The 22,093-nt window shown below is 37.1% G+C and overlaps 1 protein-coding gene across 1 annotated transcript in view; it reads left to right on the top strand.

Moving 5' to 3' along the window:
* The window catches only part of HtrA2 (HTRA2-related serine protease), a 54,435-nt gene extending 36,174 nt beyond the window's left edge, over positions 1-18,261 (top strand). The window contains exons 5-7 of the mRNA XM_081734378.1: positions 8,141-8,303; positions 10,592-10,754; positions 17,623-18,261. Of these exons, the coding sequence (XP_081590504.1) occupies positions 8,141-8,303; positions 10,592-10,754; positions 17,623-17,782 (486 nt within the window). The 3' untranslated portion in view covers positions 17,783-18,261. The remainder of the gene's footprint in view (positions 1-8,140; positions 8,304-10,591; positions 10,755-17,622) is intronic.
* The last annotated feature ends 3,832 nt before the right edge of the window (positions 18,262-22,093 follow it).

Here is a 22,093-nt window from a genome sequence, read left to right as displayed (position 1 = left end):
TCTCAAAAACACCATATTTTAAAATATTGAAATTTTGTCAGATGGTTCAACTTTACATGAATAATGAACATACCAAATAACATTCTCGACCAATGCTTCATAAATTAACTACAGCCTTTTGAAGTTAGCGAAGTTCCGTTAATTTTGATGTCGCAGTTGCTACACTAGAAACAATAAAAGTGCAGCAATTTGAATATGTTTGTGGTTCACATTCATAACATAAAGAACAAAACTGTTTCCTGACTGCTTTTTATTATTTTGATCAAAAAGGCTCTCTCTGAAAAGTAAAATGAACCTCCCCCACTGCTCCTCCGTTTTCTTAATCCGAAGTAATCTGAGATGGAAATTACGATTACGAAACACACAAATTTTAAGTTTACTTACTTAAAATGGTCTTCGGAAACAAAGTTTCACTGATTTTTTTCTCCACACTGAAGCAATCATTTGTTTGCTTAGTGTCTTTGCTAATAGCATGTAACCATGCACATGCTCTGATAGGTGTTGGTGCAATCAAAACTCGTAGCGCATCATCGATAAGTCACAAAACACTTATTTTCACTTCTCTTATGTTCTTCTGGAAACCTGTCGTGAGTTTACCCAAGTGGGCCCAGCCCGAAAAAATCCGGCGGGTTTTTTCGGGTTGGACCCACCTGAAAAAACGCACTTTAAAACTCACCTGGGTTTTTGAGCTTTTTGTTTGTATATTATTGGTACAACAAAGGTGATCACATTGATAGTGGCCTGTACCACATACACATTACAGGGTACAACTTTCGGTCTTTCAAGTTTAAATTTTTAGCGTACAAGCACGAGACACACTAAATTTCCTGTATAGATTTTGGCGGCATACCAACGTAAAATTTCAAAATGGCGGCCATTTTTTCTCAAAATAGTGCGTATCCACGCTACAATGCGCAATTTTCGGTCTTTTAAGTTGAAATTTTGAGGGTAGAAGCAAGAGACATTCTAAATTTGCTGTATATATTTTCTCAGCGATCCAATGTAAAATTTCAAATTTTTTTCAAAACAGTAGTGAATAGAAAATTGTTGCTAGTTGCGACAATGACATCTTGAAATATAAATCACATTTTAACACTTTTACCCCAAAGACATTGAAATATTTCGATAAAACCCAATTAAACCCGAAAAACCCAACTAAACCCGAAAATACCCGAAAAACCCATATGGGCGCAGATGGGTTGGGTTTTTTCAAAAATACCCGGTTTTTTTCAAACCCTGAAACCTGTACCCTGTTGAAGGTCCATGTGGAAGCAAAAACAGCACTTCAGCGTTACATAATTCATGATTTATTGATAGTATTTCTACTACCACTACTGGTCATCATATATGCATGTAACATAAGTTCCTTTTTGCAGACTCCTTATATCTACACTTTGAATTGCAGAAGCTCGATTTTGGGGGAATCATGAAGTTAGTTCATGGTGACCCGTTACTGCTATACAAACTTTGCCATTTTCTGAAAGCCAAAGGTAACTTCGTTGAATACCAGTTCTACGTTGAATACCAGTACCCACATTCGAGGCCCATTTTGACCGTCTTCCAGTGGCGCACAAAACGTCGACATACGCGCACAAAACGTCGAAATACGCGCACAAAAGGGTACGCGATGTGAAATTAACGACCTCAAAATTCGATAGTGGCGGAACAGTGGGTCATTTTCGTCCCATCTTGGAAGCCCATTTTGACCCACTTTTGGTGACGCACAAAACGTGGAAATGGGGGCACGAAACAGCACGAAAATTCAGTAGTCGAGTAGTCGATGCAAAAGGAAGGACCTCGAAATTCGGTAGTGGCGGAGCAGTGGGTCATTTTCGTCCCACCTTCGAGGCCATTTTGACCGTCTTCCAGTGACGCACAAAACGTTGAAATAGGCGCACAAAAGGGTACGCGGTGTGAAATTAACGACCTCGAAATTCGATAGTAGCGGAACTCTTGGTAATTTTCGTCCCATCTTGGAAGCCCATTTTGACCCACTTCCGGTGACGCACAAAACGTGGAAATAAGGGCACGAAACAGCACGACACATTCACTAGTCGATGCGAAAGGAAGAACCTCAAAATTCGGTAGTGGCGGAGCAGTGGGTCAATTTCGTCCCACCTTTGAAACCCATTTTGACCGTCTTCCAGTGACGCACAAAACGTCGAAATAGACGCACAAAAGGGTACGCGATGTGAAATTAACGACCTCGAGATTTAATAGTGGCGGAACTCTTGGTCATTTTCGTCCCACCTTGGGGACTCATTTTAACCCACTTCCCATGACGCACAAAACGGCACAAAACGATGTGAAGGAAACGACTCGAAATTCATTGGTGGCGGAAGAGCAATAATTTGTTCCGCCATATTTGTAGGCCCATTTTGACCCACTTCCGGTGATGCACAAAATGTGGGAATAGGCGCACAAAGCGACAGAAAACACGCACAAAAGATGCAAAACAAAGTACCTCGAAATTCGTTGGTGGTGGAACAAGTTAATCCACCAATATATACTGTATATATTGCACCAATATAAGTATATACTGTAGTTCTTACCAGGGGGCGCGGTGGGTCAGTGGTAGAGCGTTCACCTCCGGTGCTTGAGGTCCCTGGTTCGATCCCAGCTCGCGCAGTTTGGACTGCGGTGGACAAACACCATGCTCGTGGATTTTCTCGGGGTTCTCCCGTTTCCTCCCTCTTTCTTCATTTCATTCATTTCCCATCATAACCGTCTCCTTTAGCCTAACCGGCTTAATCGTGGGACGTAAAACTAAAGATTTCATATAATTATTTGTAGTTCTTACCATCAAGGCTGAGAACTGCATGGTCCAATTTTTTAGCCAAAGTAGAAGCCCAACCGGAATAGTAATGATGTCAACCGGCCCGGCTCGGTTCAACTGAGCGTACAGCTTGAGCTGGCTTGGTTGGGATTACCCATCGACTGGGCTCAATTGAAAAAAAATGGAATCTTTGAGTTTTACATCCCACGGTTATGCCGGTTACGCTAAAGGAGACGGTGATTATGAGAAATGAATGAAATGGTGGAATGAAAAAAGTGGGAGGAAACGGGAGAACCCCGAGAAAACCCACGCACACGGTGTTTGTCCACCACAAAGTTCACTTGGCGGGGGCTGGGATCGAACCGGGACCCCAAGCACCAGAGGTGAACGCTCTACCACTGAGCTACCGCGGCCCCTTGGGCTCAATTGAGCCAATGGCTTGAATCGGCTCGGTAAAGACGAGTTATCGACTTGGTTCGATTGAAGCCAATGGCTCGAACCAGCTCCGTTGAAACGAGTCCATAGGCTGGGTTCGAGTTAGCTTAACTAAGCCAATGGCTCGAACCGGCTCGGTTGGGGTAAGCAATCAGCTCGGTTCGGTTCGGCTCGTGTAAGCCTTCGGCTCGAGCTGGCTCGGTTGGATGAGCTGTTGGCTCGGCTCAGTTCTCGGTTCGGCTCGATAAGTGAATGAGCTGTGAGCGAGCCGCTTGAGTCGTTGACAACCCTAAACCCGGGTCGAGCTGTTTTAAACATGTTTGGCTGGAGTCCGATAACTTCTAACAATTTTTGGCTCGAGCCCGAATACTTGCTCCTCCTGAACTCAAACCAAGAACCTCGTGACCGATGTCCTTGCCTCCTGAAGATTTCTTGACTACCGAGATCGACAGTTAACTAATTTTTAGTATTCCGATACAAACCGCCTATATTCCATGTTTATACATGTACGTACACGGTGTTATAATAATAATTAGTTATAGTAGTAGTAGTAGTATCATTGATAATTATATTGTCTATGTAGGATACTTGAAGATAGTAGTACTTGGAACTACACAAAGGATTTAGCTCGAATTGGCTCGACTCGACTGGAAACTCGATCCGAATTCGAGTCGAGTTGGGGAAAATTTTTCGAGCCGAGATCTCGAGTCGAACTCAAATATGTCTGCTTCGAGTCGAGTCGAGTTTTCAAGAAAACTCGCTCGAACTCGCTCGTGCTCATTCCTCTTGTATGCATGACGGGCATATAGAGTTCTTTCGAGGGGGATAGAACCATAAACATAATATATTTAAAAAATACTTAGTTTCACGGCTTTCTTCCCAGGGGGGGGGGGGGGGGAAGGGATGGTAGGTATCCAGCATTTCTTATAAGTACCTTATTTGAAATATGTAAAACAGTAACAAGTGGACAATACAATATACACACATCTTCTTATCTTCAATTTTAATTGCTGATTTCAATTGCAATTAACAATTACAATTAACAATTACAAGTTTCAATTGTCAATTGCAATTAACAATTGAATGTTTCAATTGCACCCTTTGCAATTGACAATTAACAATTAAAAGTTTCAATTGCCTGGTGACCAATTAACAATTAACAATTGACGAAAATTTAATTGCAAATTTTATGATTGAATTCAATTGCAATTGAAATTAATTGTCAATTACAAATTGAAATCAATTGCAATTGAAATCAATTGCAATTGATTTTCAGAGCAATTACTTTCAATTGATTGATCAATTGCAATTGATTTCAATTGATTTTGCCCAACACTGGCCTACAGTTGGAGAGGACGTATGAAATGGTTCACCTCAATAAAAATAGTAGATCCTCAGTCTGTAAGAATAATTAATTGAGTCATGAAAGTTAGTAAATGATAATATTTCAATGACAAATATTACTGCTACATATAGACAGATGCAATTAGACATTAAAGTCAAATATGATTTGAATTAATAGGTATGCAACAACTATTTGGTTAACAATAAATATATTTTGACTTTGGTTAACAATAAATACGCAGTGATATTTAAATAAAAGGATTTAACAATAACAGGAATATTAATACCAGGGTGGATTGATTTAAATCACTTGATTTTTTAAATAAAAATCGTTGATTTAAATCGAATTCCGAAATAAATTAATTTAAAATGAAAATAAGTAAAATCCCCTTTCTGTTCTGTTATTTCGATTATGGAAATTAATAATCGTAATACAATGAGACTCAAATGTACAGTATAGTATGAAAACAAGTGTCATGCAGGGGATGATTAGGAAAAATCCCGTTTTGAACAGGTAACGGAGCAATCCTGCTTTCTTCTTTTCGTGACATTGGGTTTGGGTTTTAAAAGCGTTAACTATTCCAACGAGGAAATCACCATCGACATTTAAGACGAAAATTCTTTTTTGTGCGTGTCTGTTTGTTTGTTCCCATATAATAGGGTGTATTTAGAGGTGTCCTATCCCCTCTCCATTTTTTTTTTTTTTTTTTTTTTAATTTCATAACTTTAGGCGGAATTTATGTATTTCATGCCGCAAGCTAGTTCTGAGTTTTTAAAAATAGGCCCCTGCCAATTATCAGTAACTTTTGTGAAAAAAAAAAAAGTGTCATTTTGATAAACGTTGCTGTACTTTTTCCTTAATGCTTAACCTTTTAAATTATATCACATATTTTAGGTGATAGGGTAGAATCTTCATTATTCGATTAAAAAAAAAGTACAAATAAGGCTTTTTACTTCGTTTTCTTCAAGACTGGAGGCATTTTAGAACACGTTATATATGCTTCCATGCCTTTCTGCGCTGAGGCATAGTGTGTGATGACGTCATAAATTTAAAATGATATTTTTTGTTATGCGTATTATTATTAATTTTTGGCGGGTTACATTTTGCATTTAGAAGACTGAAAAGTTTCAAAAAAAATACCGATTACTCTCAAAATTTCCTGCCTCAGGGACATGATAGGGAAATGTGAATGTTACCGTTTCAAAAACTGTTCTATTCTAAAGAAAGTGATGTATGTACCATGATGCTAGGATAAATAGGGATGATGGGCTGTCGCTGCTTGACTGAAAGTCTGTAATTTACCTTTAAAAAGAGCCATAATTTAAAAGGGTTAAGAAACATTGTTTGGGATTGATATAGGTTAACGATTGAGGATAATTCAAAATTCAACACCAATACTTTCACTTAAATGGCATAATTAGCATTTAATACTAATTCCTAATGCTTTTTCTTCAGTTCGCAACTTGTATTATACGAGGAGAAAGATTTGATTTAAATCAAAAAATCAACAAAAATGATTTTTTTTTTAAAAAATCATGATTTTTTTCCCACCCTGATTAATACATGTCATACTAATTGATGTAACGATAGTACGATAAGGAATGTCGTGACGTACCATTAATAAAAAATTAATCATAGTATTTCTCGACAATTTAATTAGTTATAATATCGTAATACGAAGATACCGGTCCAGGTTCTCCGTAATCACTTGCATGCCTTAAAAATTAGACTATTGGTACAATAGGATAGAGTTATAATAATCTGAATATAACAATACTATAATGTTATCAAAGCCACCGGAACAAGTATTGTTTTACAATGTAGATGCTAAATACTGATTATATTGGTTAAGGAAAAATAAATGTAAATTACGTAATGGTAGAATAGAATACACAATAATAATAATAATAATAATAATAATAATAATAATAATAATAATAATAATAATAATAATAATAATAATAATAATAATATAAATGTATGATACACAGTTGAAGCATCAGATTAAGGAAACAATTCGAAACTGTTTCAGCGATAAATTCTTGTCATCTTCAGTGTAGTCTTATGTTGCTTTAATGTTCTAACCATAGGAGAAAATGGCATTTGAAAGAAGCCATCACTGTTTCTACAGATGAGAGAGGAGAACCCATGAAATGGTTCGCATTTTTCAACTTTTCTTCCTTGTAGAAATTATGGTTGAGTTGATAAACAGAGCTTTTTTTCCCCTTCTTTTGGGTACGGTACCTTGCTTTATAGCTTAAGTTGTGTTTCATTACCGGTATGCAGACTTGAAGTAAATAAACGGTAACAGATTATTTATGTGTGCGCTAAAAGCTAAATAATTCCACACTTTCATTTTGAATATTGTATATGAAACTACCACCGCTTGTAGAAAAATGACAACTGTGAGCTTGAAGTTACTTTAAACATTTAAATAATGCATCGAAATATATCAGCTAGTGAGTAACACCCCTTGTATGAAAATAATGATATTAATTTTTTTTTTCCTTGTTCCAAGGCGACTCATTATTCTTCTATGCACGAACATATTGTTCCTGAAAATATGTTTGTAATAGTCAAATAATCAAAACTGTTTCCTTGTAGTTGATGAATATTTTGACAGATTAATTAACATGTACACACATAACATGTACGAACACACTGAATCATTTCACACCACTTATTCCCAAAAGGTTTATTTTATAACTGTTGTACTTTCTGTAAATCAATAAAATCTATTACCTTGTGGTTTGATGGTTATATACAGGATGTTTCAAAACAACACCGACAGCGTTTGGGAGGTGATTCCTAACACCAAGATAAAACGAAAAGTATAGACCAACTTGGGTGCACAAATGCTTCCTTTCGGAGTTAGAGGCTGCCGAAAACGATGAAGAAATGAACTGTAAAGGTCCATAGCTCCAATACTATGGAACCTACCGTAGTCGAATCGTGACTCCACTTAGGAACTAGTACGTGCCCTATCCAAATATCCATGTTTCAGAATCCTGCGGTACTTCCACAACAATTTTTATAGAGGTAGTTGGTGAGTACTTCATATTATATGTCCGTAGCCAAACTCCCTCTATAAAACTTGTTACGTGAGTTCCTTAGGATTCTGAAACATGTACAACACCAAACGTTGTCGGTGTTGTTTTGAAACACCGTGTAGACAGATTAATTGATGTATGGAAAATAATCATCAGCTGAGAAACTCATAATTATCTTAGCTCAAATTTAACAAAATATAAAATGTTGAAACTCTGTTCTTGTAATAGTTTTACACACATCACATAACCCTTTTAAATATTTACGGTTCCATTGCCATAGTGCGCCATAGCGATTTCCACAAGGTTAATAACATTTGACGAATTGAATATGATTGTGTATGTGTTTTTATATTAAGCTAAATACTTCTGTTTTCGTCTTCCACATTTCCATACTGAGGTTCTGCAGTCCTGACAACTATATTCAAATATATGTACTTTGTCTTAACTCTGTCGTAGACAAATAGGAAAACTTCGTAGTAAAGAATAAACTTTAACATTATTATATATTACAGTCAGTGTTTTGCTTCTTTGCAGTTCGGTAACTCAGGAGGTCCTCTAGTGAACTTGGATGGAGAGTGCATAGGCATAAACTCAATGAAAGTGACAGCAGGAATTTCTTTTGCTATTCCTATTGATTACGCGAAAGAGTTCCTCAAGAAGACCGAAGAAAGAAAAAAGGGAACGGGAACAGAATCAGGTAAAAGTTTGTTCAGTGATGGCATACAATTAGAAAATATGTCAGTGGCGTAATTAATGGTTTGTGGGAGAGAGAGGGGACATGTAAAGAGGATCCTCCCCTACGCGTGTTTCTCTATGTCGTTTAGAATATAGCTTTCTCTCTCTCTCTCTCTCTCTCTCTCTCTCTCTCTCTCTCTCTCTCTCTCTCTCTCTCTGTGTGTGTGTGTGTGTGTGTGGCAGATTCGGGAACTTAATTTAGTGAGTTATGTAAACCCCTGACTTTGTTTATTGAACCTAATTACAATTGGATAAATAAACAAGAAACATTATATTAACTGTAGAACTAAAAATTCGAAGCAATTTATTTGTTTACTTTTGAGAAATACGTTATAGGGTGCTGAATTCACACTTCCCATTTTTAATAACTGTTAGACTTGGGAACGGCTCGGATGACAGATGGAACTTATTACAGTAATTCTTCAGTGGATGATCATAGTGTCAGGAGTTCAAACATTGTGATTATTTTAACGTATTCGTGCAAATAAACGTGAAATATTAAAATTATTTTTGTTAATAATGAAGGACGAGGTTAGTAAACACCAAGGACCACACAAACAGGCTCGTAAAATTTTCTATGGGGTATGTAATTATTTTAAAAACGAGGCTGAGCAGGAAATTTCCCATCTCCGGCATGCGATCACTGCGTTACCAATTCTCAGCAGAGAACCGCAGGAGTATGTGGGCTAAATTTACGAACGGTGCGAATAATTGTGACCGAGGAGAAAAATTGGCAAAAACCGAGAAGGTCCTTGTCAATTCTCTAGGTTTCACACTAGTAAAAACTGATCAAGAAATAAGGAAAGTAATTAACTAAAAACGTATATGCAATAACAGAAAAAAAAATACAGGGTATCTATCGGTCACGGAAGTTACGAAAAAGTCACGAAATCAGTAAAAGTAAAGTAAAAAAAAAAAAAAATCACGAAATTTAGCTTTTCGGTCACGATTTTTTATCTAGTAAGTAGAGACTGGAGTACAAATGTAAGTAGAGACGGGAATATTTTGTTCTATAAAACGTTGAAATTCACCAAAAATGTCAGTGGTCGGCTTTAGACGCTACCAAATCGCAGGCTATCGCATACATATATATATAAAAAATCAGTGAGGAACACGAAAGAGGAAACAAATTCAAGATGGAAGCAGAATATCTTAATGAGTTGAAGAAGAAGAAAAGGAGATTGTTAGAATAAACTAAAGAGGAAGTTGAAGCACTTCAGATCGAAAAAGTTTAAAAAAGAGTAAAATAATATTAGCCAACTTAAAACAGAAATAGAATCCATCAGTACAATTGTTTACAATCAGTATTGAGTAGATAGTGGTTAACAAATGCATGGAATAACAGTATCTCCCACTCAAATGAGTACTGTAGTATTAAGCCATGAATTTGCTCTCTGTTTGCAAGCTCATGTTGTGTTTCGGACATTTTTTTAAAAACTCGTCTATTGTTTCTGGAGCTAGGTCAATATGCAGTTTTTTATAAATACTTCTTATCTTTAAAGTATTTAAAATTGCCACTTACTACAAACGTATTATTCTTTCTTTGTAGCTGCTCGATCCTGTATGATGCTCATTTTTACTCACAGTTCCACTCACGGTTCACTTTAGTTCACAGAATTTCCGAGAATTCTTTACACCTCTTAAGGAGATCGCTTGAGGGACCATTGGATGATTCTGAAATATGCGTTTTTGGATAGAGCAAGTCACAAATCTAAGACGAGAACCAGCTCAACGGCTATTAGTTGTAGAAATATATAGCTGCAAGCTTTATTTTTCCAGACTTTAGGAAACCTGTAGCACTTGAATAAAGCGATATTCGACCTACGTTTATAAGATGCTTTTCTTCGTTTGATGAAAACTCTTCTTTATTAGCATGTTTACAGAAACACTATATATACACATGTATATATAAAAGTGGTTCGACGAACCGTCTCTTCCTTTGAAATATCGTTTTTCAAAATAATCTGGGATTTTATTTATCCATTTACAATATAATAAACAATATAAAGTGTTCATAAATTTCAGTTTAAACTCTGGTATTTCATTACCGGAATTTTCAACAGTAACTCCTCATCTTAATCAGCAGCAATTAAGTAAATGCATTGACGTGTATCAGAGTTGAATTAATATTTGCAATCGCGCGTCAGTTCAGTTCCCTAAGTAGTGTTTGGTAAATTTGTTTATTTGTTCACTGATATTTGGAACCGGGTACTTGTATTTAGCATATCATTTTATTTTATTTTATTTCAGCAAAGAGACAAACATCATCTTCTCGACGTTACATGGGGATCACCATGCTGACACTAACTCCAGAAATTATCAACGAGCTACAAATGAGAAATCACCAAATTCCTCCTTCAGTATTTCACGGAGTGCTTGTTTGGAAGGTTGTTACTGGATCTCCTGCATGGAAGTATGTATATTTCCAAGATATGATTTAGATGTGGTATTTATTGGTTAGATTACCAATATTAATTTATATAATGTAGTACTTCCCTCCTGACTGAACACACCAACTCCAATTGTGTTTGTATTTTTGGAAGCATTCCAGGAAATTTTCTCTCGTAACTGTCTGAAGAACTGTCAAACTTTAGAAATTAGCCAATAATTTTCTTGATATTAAAATGACACCTGAATGAAATTAACTATAAAAAATATGTGTAGTAATTGGTTCTATTGGGCAACATCCGTACAGTAATTCATTTCACCGTAAATCAGAATATGTGCTAAATCCTTATTGAACCAAAGAAAGAATAAGTTTATGAACACACTTGCTATCGCGATAAACTAATGAAATTATTTTGACTTGTATATTACCTAACGAAAACGTATGAAATATAAATGAAAATCTGTATGAACAGAAACGAAACTACTACCGACTGGAAATTGTGATTTTTAAAATCATATTTAATCGTTTATTTGTTTAGTTCAAAATAGAAAATAGGTATATATAGAGCAATTAGAACTTTACTCTTTAATTCACTGATGACTAAATATAATGCTGCCAGATTTTGTAGTATATTTGAAACATTTAAAGAACGCAATGCTTTCCTCTAGCAGCTGATCCTATTTCTACGACTATCAGTGAAACATGTTACAGAAGGTTGCCCACGATAAAAATAGTCGACTTTTAGGCCCTCTCGAATGACGTATTTACCAGTATCAGTATAGTTGATAACAATATCAGTTGAGTGTGATCCATGGAACAATAGAGATAGAAGTGACAGCTTTCTTAGAGGGGTTCATTTGTGGAGTATCTGCCGCCCATGATTGCTACTCAGCAATAGTGAAAACGGATCCATAAAAGACAGTTTAAACGTCAACAGAGCAAGGGTGGGTCGCATTATCCGACGATGTGCCCAATAGGCTCTGCGGTAGATGGCTGGAAATTGTAAGAATACAGCCTCAGCCTGCTCAAACCCCCAATACATTGCACGCCATTAGGAGAACATTGATACAGGGCTTCTCCAACGCAGAGAAATTTGACCATGAAACAAACTTACTCGGTATCTCGAAAGGGTTTCCAATATCATTCGGAAGAACTTTGTATTGGGAGCTCGTGAACAGCACGTCACAGAGCGCATATCCAGGAAAGGTTCACAAACGCCAGAAAACTGTATAATCTCGGAGGGGAGAAGTGAAAATGGGTGTGTATCCTGGATAAGGAGTAGCTCTATCGAGATGGGGCCAACAGAATCCGATCTATTTTCTGCCATTAAACAGATCATAAGAACTACTTTGACTTTGTGCTACGCTACATGGAAAAGTTTTCCAAGGAATTTCTTGTAATGACGTGATGTTTCAGTTGGGCAACGCTGCTACTTGTGGAAGCGTCTTCCAACGTCAAATCATCGCAGTTTACTGCCAGGAGAATGTCATGAACTTCCTGTATGACACACACATCCCTCATTTGTACGGTAACGAGACCACAAATGCATGGATCCTTATGGACAAAGCCTTCAGCCATACTGCTCAAACATCCCAGGCGTTCTATGCAATGGCAAAAGAGGCAGGGATTCGAATGATTCCATTTTCGTCCATTACTGTGAAATTGCCGGACACCGCGCCAATGGACTACTGCGGATTTGGACTCATCAAACAGTACTTGCTCAACACCGTCCCCGTATCGTGCATAATCTTCGGAAAATCGCTGAAGCGATATAGCGATACATTCCCCTTCCCATTCTATGCAGAAATTTGCTACAGCCGTTCGAGCGTTCGGCCTTGTGGCCGTCGCAGCAACCACAATCGAGTGGAGTAAGGGAATTTACTTGCTAGGTAAAGGGTTGAAAGCCGACGATTTTTGTCATTAACAATCTTGTGTACAAGCCATAGTCAGGTAACATGCTAACACGCTCAGGAATTGTAACAATCATTTCACTTGCTTTAAATTCTGTTTACTGAAAATTGCTTGCACTTCCAAGCTTTTCGTTCTCCTCTGGAGCCATGTTCACAAAGAATAAAAATACAACTAACTAAATCATCAAAGACATATTGTCTGGAGGGTTATGTGGGCATGACGAATAATAATAATAATATAATGTTCGGGTCAAAGAACATCTTAGAGAAGCTAAAAAATAACAACACCCAGTTTCACGTCTTGCGAAACATTTGAAAGAAACAAACACAATATAGTAGACTCAGGAATTTTATTTGGACCCAAGAATGAAATAGAAATACTTGTATTTTGAAGTTAAAAAAAAAAAAAATGTTGGCCATGCATTTTAGGTTTGAGGATTGATTTTCATTTCAGAAATCACTGGCGTTTTACTTGCCGTAAGATATTAAATCTATGTATGTGACTTGCGAGATTTTTCGACAAGTGAAACACGTTGGTTTTTTTATTAAACGAAAAAAAAATAATAATCATTATGTTGACCGTCGTTAACTACAACCTTCGTCCATCTTTCAGTTGAATTACGGATTTCTCGCTGGAATAATTCCTCATCTTTTGAGGCAACCCCTCCTTCAAGCTAATGTTTGATTTCTGCGTAAGAACTGAAGCCCTGTTCCGAAAGTCCATGTTACATCAAACGAAACAACTATAGTCGGAAGAGACTATGTCTGCTAAATACTCAGGGTGGGATGAAACATCGAACCCAATGCTTCCAAAGTTTCCCGGACAGGCTCAGTAAGATGTGGTCGAGTATTATCATGAAGGACACGTCTATTGGCCAATTCTGTACGATTTTCTTTTAAAGTTCGTTTCAGATCGGCGGTTGTTGTCGATAGCGGTCTGCAATAACTGTTTGACCAGGTTCCAACAGCTCGAAGTACAAAACACCGTTCTGATCCCATCAGATGCAGAGTAAAGCCTTCTTTCTGTGGATATTGTGTTTTGCTTGAGGTGTTGATGGCTGGCTTGGATCAATTCTTGAGCTTTTGCGTTTTAGATTGTCAAAATAAATCTACTTTTCATCACCAGTAACAGTTCGGTAAAGAAAATACTTCTTTTTTTTTTCCCTAGCAAGCAAAATTTCGCTGGGTGTTTTTCGTTTTTCTATGGCTCTTACCATTAATCAGTATGAGATTCATTTTCCTTCCTTTTTGATCTTTCCTAAAACATGTAAACGTATGGAAGCAGTTGCTTGATTAACTTGTGTTGTTACTGCAAACTATTTTTACGTTTGAGATGAATCTTTATCCAGTAAGGCGTGCAAGTCAAGATCTTAGAAGGTTTTCCACGTTTTTTGTCGTAAACACCGAAATCGCAATCGTTGAATCGTTTAAACCATCGTTCACACATGCTGATGGATGGAGCATATTTGTTGCAAGGTTCACAAGCATATGATGGACTTCTTAAGAACTTCTCTTTAAAGAAAATAATGAAGTAAAACTTCCTGCAATTGTCGTTTTTCCGAAACAAAAGTGGACATTTTCACAACGAAAAGAAAACATGTTTGTGATGTCTCGTTCGAATGGCATATAGTATTTTGAAGCTGACATATGTGCCCCTTAAATACATATGTTACCACATTTAACAAAATGCCTGTGTAAGAAATAACACCATCTAATGGGAATCCCGCAAGTCATTATCCGTGCATCTAATAGAATCTATGTTAATATAAGTATTTTATGTTGGTCTAGTTGGATGCTTTCCTGGTGCTCTTGAAAAAAAGAATTTTCACTTCGCTGATTATATTTGTACAAGACAAAAATATTTTTGAATATCTGAATACCTTAAATGTTTTCATAGTTGTTCATCTTCCCATTTACTATGATGGTGGTAAATCTTAGTGTTTCTTCATGCCTCCTGGAAAGACTCATTCTGACTAAACACTTCCTCAAAACTAGCGGCAACCGATTGTCAAAACAGTAACAGAACAGAAGAATGCACTATCACATTAGTACACTGTAGCGAAGTCACCTTGACTGCTTGAGGCACACACCTAATCTACACGGAAATAAATTAAAGTAAAGATGGTTCTTTACGAAAACAGGTCGCTTCTTTGAGTTGTGCACCAGTCTATATTTACGTGTACCTCCTACATTTAGTTAGCAGCATGTCAAATGTTGTGTCGCGCACTCTTTTGTTTATCCGAAGACATTTTCTAGATGGTGTGTTAGAGAAGAAAGAAGGGTAAAATAGGAGATAAAAAAGAGCGTTAAAATCTTTTCACCAATGTCTTGAGTAGCAGGAAGGAAAACCTTGAAACATATTGAGTCCAAGAAAGCATCTGCAACTTTGAAGCTATTGATATTGGAACTTTTGGCGCCCATATTGGTAGTAATTCCAGCCAGACACCGGGTTTGCTTGAATTTTTGAGTCTTCAACTCATAGGTCTTCGCGGAAAATGATCTTATCTACTCGTGTGGAGTCCGTGCAACAGTCTTAATAGCTGGAGTGGTCTTCTGGAAGATAAGAGTTCTCGTTACATTAATGAAGTTTGCTTTCTGACTGTGTAACTCTTTTATTACTTGCTCCAATGATATTTGTGTGGGGACTTCCTTTATTACGCATCTGAATGTAGGGCGTCGTTGTGTTGCTTTTTTTCCCTCTTTCCTTACTATATGCTTCTAGTCTTCTGTAGTTTTGTTTAGTTGGTATTAATGTCTTCTACTATACTTCAGCTGCCTTCCGTTAGGTTGGCTCCTGCTTCTGTGTGGAGGTCTGCATTGATGCTCTGCCTCCTGATACTTTTGGCGCCCATATTGGTAGTAATTCCAGCCAGACACCGGGTCTTGATGGTCTGTTGTCATCTTGTTGCTGTTCTTTGTGTGACAGATTTCCTTGAAGTTACACATCCTTTGGTTTGTTTTCTTCTTAATCTCACTTTCGTGAAGTTTTCTTCTGTGTGTGAGAATGAGGAACCTTGATTTTCCTCCTGTATGTCTATGTCGGAATGGTTTCCATTTGTATGAGAACACGGTTCCTCCGCCTGTGTTTCTGTGCACGGTTCGCTGCTCTCAGGTGTGGTTCCTAGAATAGTGGTTCTTGGTTCTATAACAGCCGCTTAGCCTAAGGAGGATTTCAGTTACTAAACCCTCATTGTCTACTGTGAAAGTTTTGTGGTTAAAATTCCTCGTCTACGAAGATCCAAAAATTTCCCTTCTGTCTGAAAGTAGATGGCATGTTTCTGTAACTTTAGTTTAGTAGCTTGAATGTTTGTGGCATCTATCTTAGTGCGTTTCTTGCGCATGATATCCTCCGTTGACCTGAAGCTCGGGCTAAGTGAAGTATTACAGGCCGTATGCCGTGTATTAATCCTCTGCTTCACTTGCAGGGAGTATTGATTTTCATTAGTGAGAGTTTACATCTCTGTGTGTCCTCTTGTTTTCGTCTCCACCTTCTGCTTCTTTCTTCTTTGAAGCATTTGTGTTTGTTCTTTGACGCGATATGTTTTTAGTGAACACAAATTGAAAAGCTGTTTCAAAGAAGGGCCAAAGTTTCTGTGTTTGGATATGGCCTAAAAAGGGCCAAGCTTTTTTATTTTTGTGATGCGTTGAGGGAATCAAAAGAGAAGTAGTTTTGCAATCCGTGACCTGTGCCTAATCTACACGTCATCGCATCACGTCTTTTGCCCAACATTTTATAGTCACAGCGAGTCCATCTTGCGATCGCGAACTTTTGAAGGGTGTCAATATTGCCTACTGAAAGCCATTCAACAGCGTTCCAGAGAATTTGGAGTAAATTAGATATAACACTCTTTGCAGTGTGACTCCCAGTTAGTCCACCAAAGGTCAGTTGTAGACAAGAGTGGTCTGTTCATTAGCTCGCAAGAGGGAAGCGTATGATTGATACAGATAAGATGACTTAGACCCCCGCAGGCTACTTCTCGCAACTTGCTAGTCGGCGCCTGTGAGAGCGCAAGACAGCCTTTGTAACATATGCCCGGCTGGAATTTGAAAGTAAAATGTTAATCTTTTATCTTGTGTTTTATATACCGCAAACTAAACGCTATAGCTCATATCAACACAAAGTTATAACAAAAATTGTTTTACTGGTAACATTTTGAAGATATATTTACGAGAGGTACATGAAACACCTTCACTGTATTAATAATCACCATATAAGCTAGCATTATGTGAAGGAGTGAAATAAAATATTTCATAGAAACAACAGCAATTAAGGAAACTAATCAAAGGAGTTCATACTACTAAAAAGTTTTTTTGGTGCAGGCGGGTATTAGGGAAAACCATGAATTTGAATGCAATCCTAATAACATAGACCTTTTCGTTGATTTTGACTTGATTTGATGTGATCTGATGCGCCTTTCAGCAGCGAGGCTATATGAGACGTGGACTTACAGCTTAACGTGGGATCCGAACCACATAAGCTCTTGCCAGGAATCGAATCCTGGTCTCCCACCCCAAAGGCGCGTACGCTAACTCTGTAGCCATGAGGGAGCTTGTAGATCTCTTCGTTCACTTGCGAGATACAGAAATGAACTTCAATGTAAAAGTTTAATTGTGTTTGTAGCAAATTGCTGTGTTCTTTACTGTAACCCACGACTTGCTGCGATTTCGGTGCCGTAGTCACTCTGTTAAATTAATTCAGGGCCGCAGTAAGGCCCAGAATGAGTATGGTCACGGTTTTCTTGTAATGATATATAGGTATTCTTATTCAAGACAAGTTAAACACCCATCTTTCTTTCGAAAGCTCAGTTCTTTGCAGGTATTGCAGAAAAGAAAAAAGAAAATCTTGTATTTTTCGTATCAAAATAAATATCTCTGAATGTAAGTGCAGAGCTGTAGAAATGAAGGTGAGTGATCATGTTTTTCTTGATGATTGATGCACAGTTGACATGTCTCGCTTATCCTCTGTTTTGTTTTAATTTCAGTGGTGGTCTTTTACCAGGAGATATCGTCACTCACATTAATGGAAAGGCTGTTCGATCTGCAGCAGATGTGTATACAGCACTTGAAAGTAGCGGCTCTTTAAGAATGAATGTATTTAGAGGATCCCAACGCATGGAAATAAAAGTTATCCCTGAGGATTAAGAAAATTGTTTGATCAAAGCTGACCTAGAATCTATATATATGCTTGAGCTTCAATTTTTCTTGTGCTTTGTACGCGTGTGTATTTAGATATATATATATTTTCGAGTGCTCAATTATTTCGTAATCGAGTGTGAATACAGAAAGAGATTTTATTTTGCTGATGAAAATTTTTGATGTTTGTCATATTTTTTGTATTTGTAACAATACTTATTGCCCACCGTTCCCGACGTTTCCTATTAGGCATAAAAAAAAGTACTATAGTTAGCATAATGAAGCTAGTATTATCACTCCGAAAGCTCCGCATTCATATTTGCATTAGTACTTAACTTTTTGTACAGTATTATGCTCTAATTGGGAAGATGATAGATTGTTTGTGGGCAGGTATTGAATGATATCGAGATTGTTTTTCTTGTCAATGAATTTAGTGCCTCAGCGAAAAATGTACATGATTATGAAATATATTTTGTTAATTAGACTGACATGATTTTTTAAATATATAACTTCTAATTTTGAAATACTGTAATATTAAGAATTAGATCCGTATTCTGTGGAAAATGGTGACTTAATTCTTAGTAACAGGATACAAGATACATAATTGTGAGAAAAATGGTAGTCAACATTGTTACTGTCTTAAAATTGTAGTTACAGTGTACGTTCAATTATAAGCAGATTTTTTTTCTGTTACGTAGAGAAGACAACATGTGAATCAATTACTTTTCTTTTTCAAGGTACTCGCCATGTACATGCACACACTTGTCCCATAGATCCATGCTGGAGCGCTTTGACTCAGATACACCCAGCGCTCATTGCAAATTATTATCTTTGCAAGGAAGCTTTCGCCTTCTCTCTGATATTGCTGCAGATGCTGAGACGAGACGAAACGACGTTTTCCCTACACTGTTCCTCATCAAACGTTAGCATTTAAGCGGTCCATCTAGCTGTGATTTTCCGGAGTGAATGGTTGTTTCCACGCTGATGTTTGTTTTCGCATTCAAATCTCTTAGACGGATGTGTAGATTACTGAGTTCGAATGAGCTGCTTCACCCGATGAATGTCGGTTTCGTTGACTGCGGTAGCTCGGCGTGGAGAACGGGCCACGTTAAGAGCAGATTCTCTTCCTGCCTTGAATGTTGAACACCACTCGTACACTTGCGACTGACAGAGAGTTTCTTCACCATATTGCGCACTTAATCTTCTGAAGATTTCATCAGATTTCACGCCTTTCCTCAGGAGGAACTTGATGATGCAGCGCTACTCCTCTGGGGCCACCAACTCCATACTTCCAGGCTTGTTGCTATTGTCCATCGCCGCTCTCTGAGACTTTATCTCCACAACTGCCCTTTGTCGCAGAAAAGTGTGAAGACTACCCTATCACAGGATGGCACACGGGCACCAAACTGTGCACAGTAACACTTGAAAAAAAAAAAAATAAATAAATAATAATAATAATAATAATAATCCGGTTATAAATTGAATGTTCCTCGTATTATCCGGGAGTTCGAATTAGCAAAGTAGGACATTTGGTTGATGAAGAGTTAACGTCCGTTTTTAGCACTAAGTGTGCATGAGATATGGATCTATAGCTTAACATTGAATCCAAACCACGGGAATCGAGGTCAGGTCTGTCGCGCCGAATGCGCGTGTGGATATCATCTTTAATTGTATTTCCGCGTGTCATATAACCTCGGTGCTTGAAAGAGACACTAAACTCAAACTAATCAATCAAAAGCACGTATGCCAATATTGAAGCCACGGTGGAGAGCATAGATACCTGTATTTACCGGCAATCACTGAATTAAGACTACCTCCCTGAATAGTGGATTTGAACTTATTCTCAACGTGAGTTTCGTGATGACGCAGCGCGTATCCCGATAGTTCATAGCTACAGGCTTAACTATTCAGTCAGTACTGAAGAATTAATACGTGATGAGTAAACGTAAATGTTTATTAAGTATTAGACTGCGAAAATATGTTTAACCAAGTAGCAGTGTCACTTGTATATCACTTGAATGAGTTTACTTTGTATGGGGTGATACTGAAACCGGAAGTGGTAGTAGATTTTCACCTCTTTCGGTTTTAATAGAAATATTAGAGTGGAGATAGAATACACTCTATCTTTTAATGCTTAATTAATTACAAGAAACATCTTCTAGCTATCTATTGCGTTTTTTTCTCTATTACGGTCAAGGTTAAAACCGGAAGTGTTTGATTTCTGCCACTTCTGGTTTAAATAAAGGGTTAAGAGAGAAGATGGTAACTATTCTTAGAACGTTAAATAGATTCCAGAAAGAACATATCTCGCTGTCTCTCATCGTTTTTACTCTATATGGATCAATATTGAAACAACCAGAAGTTGTAGTGGATTTATATAACTTCCAGTTTCAGCAGAGAGTTAAGCATGAAGATGAAACGTATTCTTGAGACATTTAATAGGTTGTAGGAAACTGCTTTTAGCTATTACCGTTTCTTGCTCTATTGTGATTAGCGTTAAAACCAGCAATGGTTGAATTCGACTACTTCCAGTTTAAATACCACCTCCATCAGCGAACTTTTGACCAGGGTTGGCTGGTTTAAACCATGGTTTAAACCAGCTGTTTTTTTTTAAAAAAAACCAACTGCTTTAAACCAAACAAAAAAAGAACGAAAAATGCTTTAAATCGTGTGAACTTCATGGTGAAGTCTCCATATATGAAACCATCTGCATTACGTTTATGTACTTTTCACCTTTTAATCAAGGATCCCGTGTTCAATTCTCGGTCGAACCACAACCCATCTTTCAAGTGTAAACCAAGTAGCGATTCGAGGTGTCCCTTTAAGCGAAAGTCTTCTCCGTGATAACCTTGGTATTTCATAAGGATGTTAAGCCTAAACATACGAAACGAAACCAAAATATATTTCTACTGCCTGAATTCCTGTTTTATAAAGAAGCCAACGTTGCTTAAATATATTGATAGAAATTGGCAAAATTTATCAACTGCCTACGCAGCTTCCAACATCAGCTTGGATTTGACTTTGTTTTAATTTTATTGAATGATATCTACATACCAAATTTGTAATTTAATACCTCAGATTTTACGTAGTGATTATGATACGTTGACCTTAAAATTTTATATACAAATACATTTAAAGTAATAACAGGATTTTCCCAATGGTTAAGGTGGGAGTTTCCCGATTTATATATAATTGTATAATGTCTTTACTTGTGTAACTATTTATCTTTTTGTCCTTCTGAAATGACTCTTGGCAATTATATTAACAATTAGACCTATGTAAAGATCAGTACAACGTATTTTTATCAGGAGTCCTTCGTGAGTGAGTCGACAATCGCATTTGTGACCAATTTGTCCCGGTTTCGTGTCGAAATTGACAATTTTTCTTGGATGAAGCCGAGAAGCGATTTGGATTACGCTTTAAGCTTATGTGACCCCTTCCAGCATAACCTTGTTGTTGCATAATAACACCAAGGCGAAAGAAACTAATTTCTGTCCATATCTAATATAAATACATAGAGTAAATTATTTAAACCAAAAAAATCTGTTTTAAACAAAAAAAAACCGGGTTTAAACCAAAAAGAAAACTGTTTTTTTTTTTTTTTTTCAATAAAAACCATGGTTTTTGCCAACCCTGCTTTTGACCCTCTACATCAGGATGTCTACCGGTCAAGGAAGTCAGGAAAGTCTAGAAATTGTCAGGTAGGTCAAGAAAGTCTAAAAATCAAATTAGATCTGTATGATTCAGGATTTTCTATCACAGTTATTCATTTGCTGAATTGCTAAAAGGTCTTAAGGAACTTCAGGTCGTTTATTATTTTAAAGATAAGTCTAAGAAGTTTCTTGTTACACTATTCACAAAAGAGTTTCTAAAATAGAGAAATTGTCCGTAATGCTTTATTTCTCCTACCAAAAGTTATGGAAGTTATAGTTAGTGAATGTTTGAGGACTACTTATATTATTGCAACTCTGGAGGAATTTATATTCACACATATGTGGCACCATTTTTCTGAGGTTGAGAGTTCGTTAAAGTTGGAAATACTTATCTAGTTATAGGGAAGGTTAGCAAACATCTTTTTTCCCTCGTGGAAAAGCGTCTGCGCTGCTTTGTGAAGTATAGTAGTATGAGACGGTTTTTATAGAAAATCAGAATAAAGTTATTTACTAAAAGTAACCTCCTAAATAAGCTTGCCCACATGCTGGACAGAACCAAACACGTGTTGAAATGACTAGTGGTCTTGTGTTTTGAGATTGGCTCTACTAATGTCGTCATACGATTTCGATTGTTTTAACTTTCTGTTCCGTATTGTTTGCATTGAGT

This window comes from Thermobia domestica, chromosome 12 (genome assembly GCF_964235325.1).
Source record: "Thermobia domestica chromosome 12, izTheDome1.hap1.1, whole genome shotgun sequence".
NCBI lineage: Eukaryota > Metazoa > Arthropoda > Insecta > Zygentoma > Lepismatidae > Thermobia > Thermobia domestica.
The sequence above is the reverse complement of the archived record's forward strand: the minus strand, read 5'-3'. Positions and strand labels throughout refer to the sequence as shown.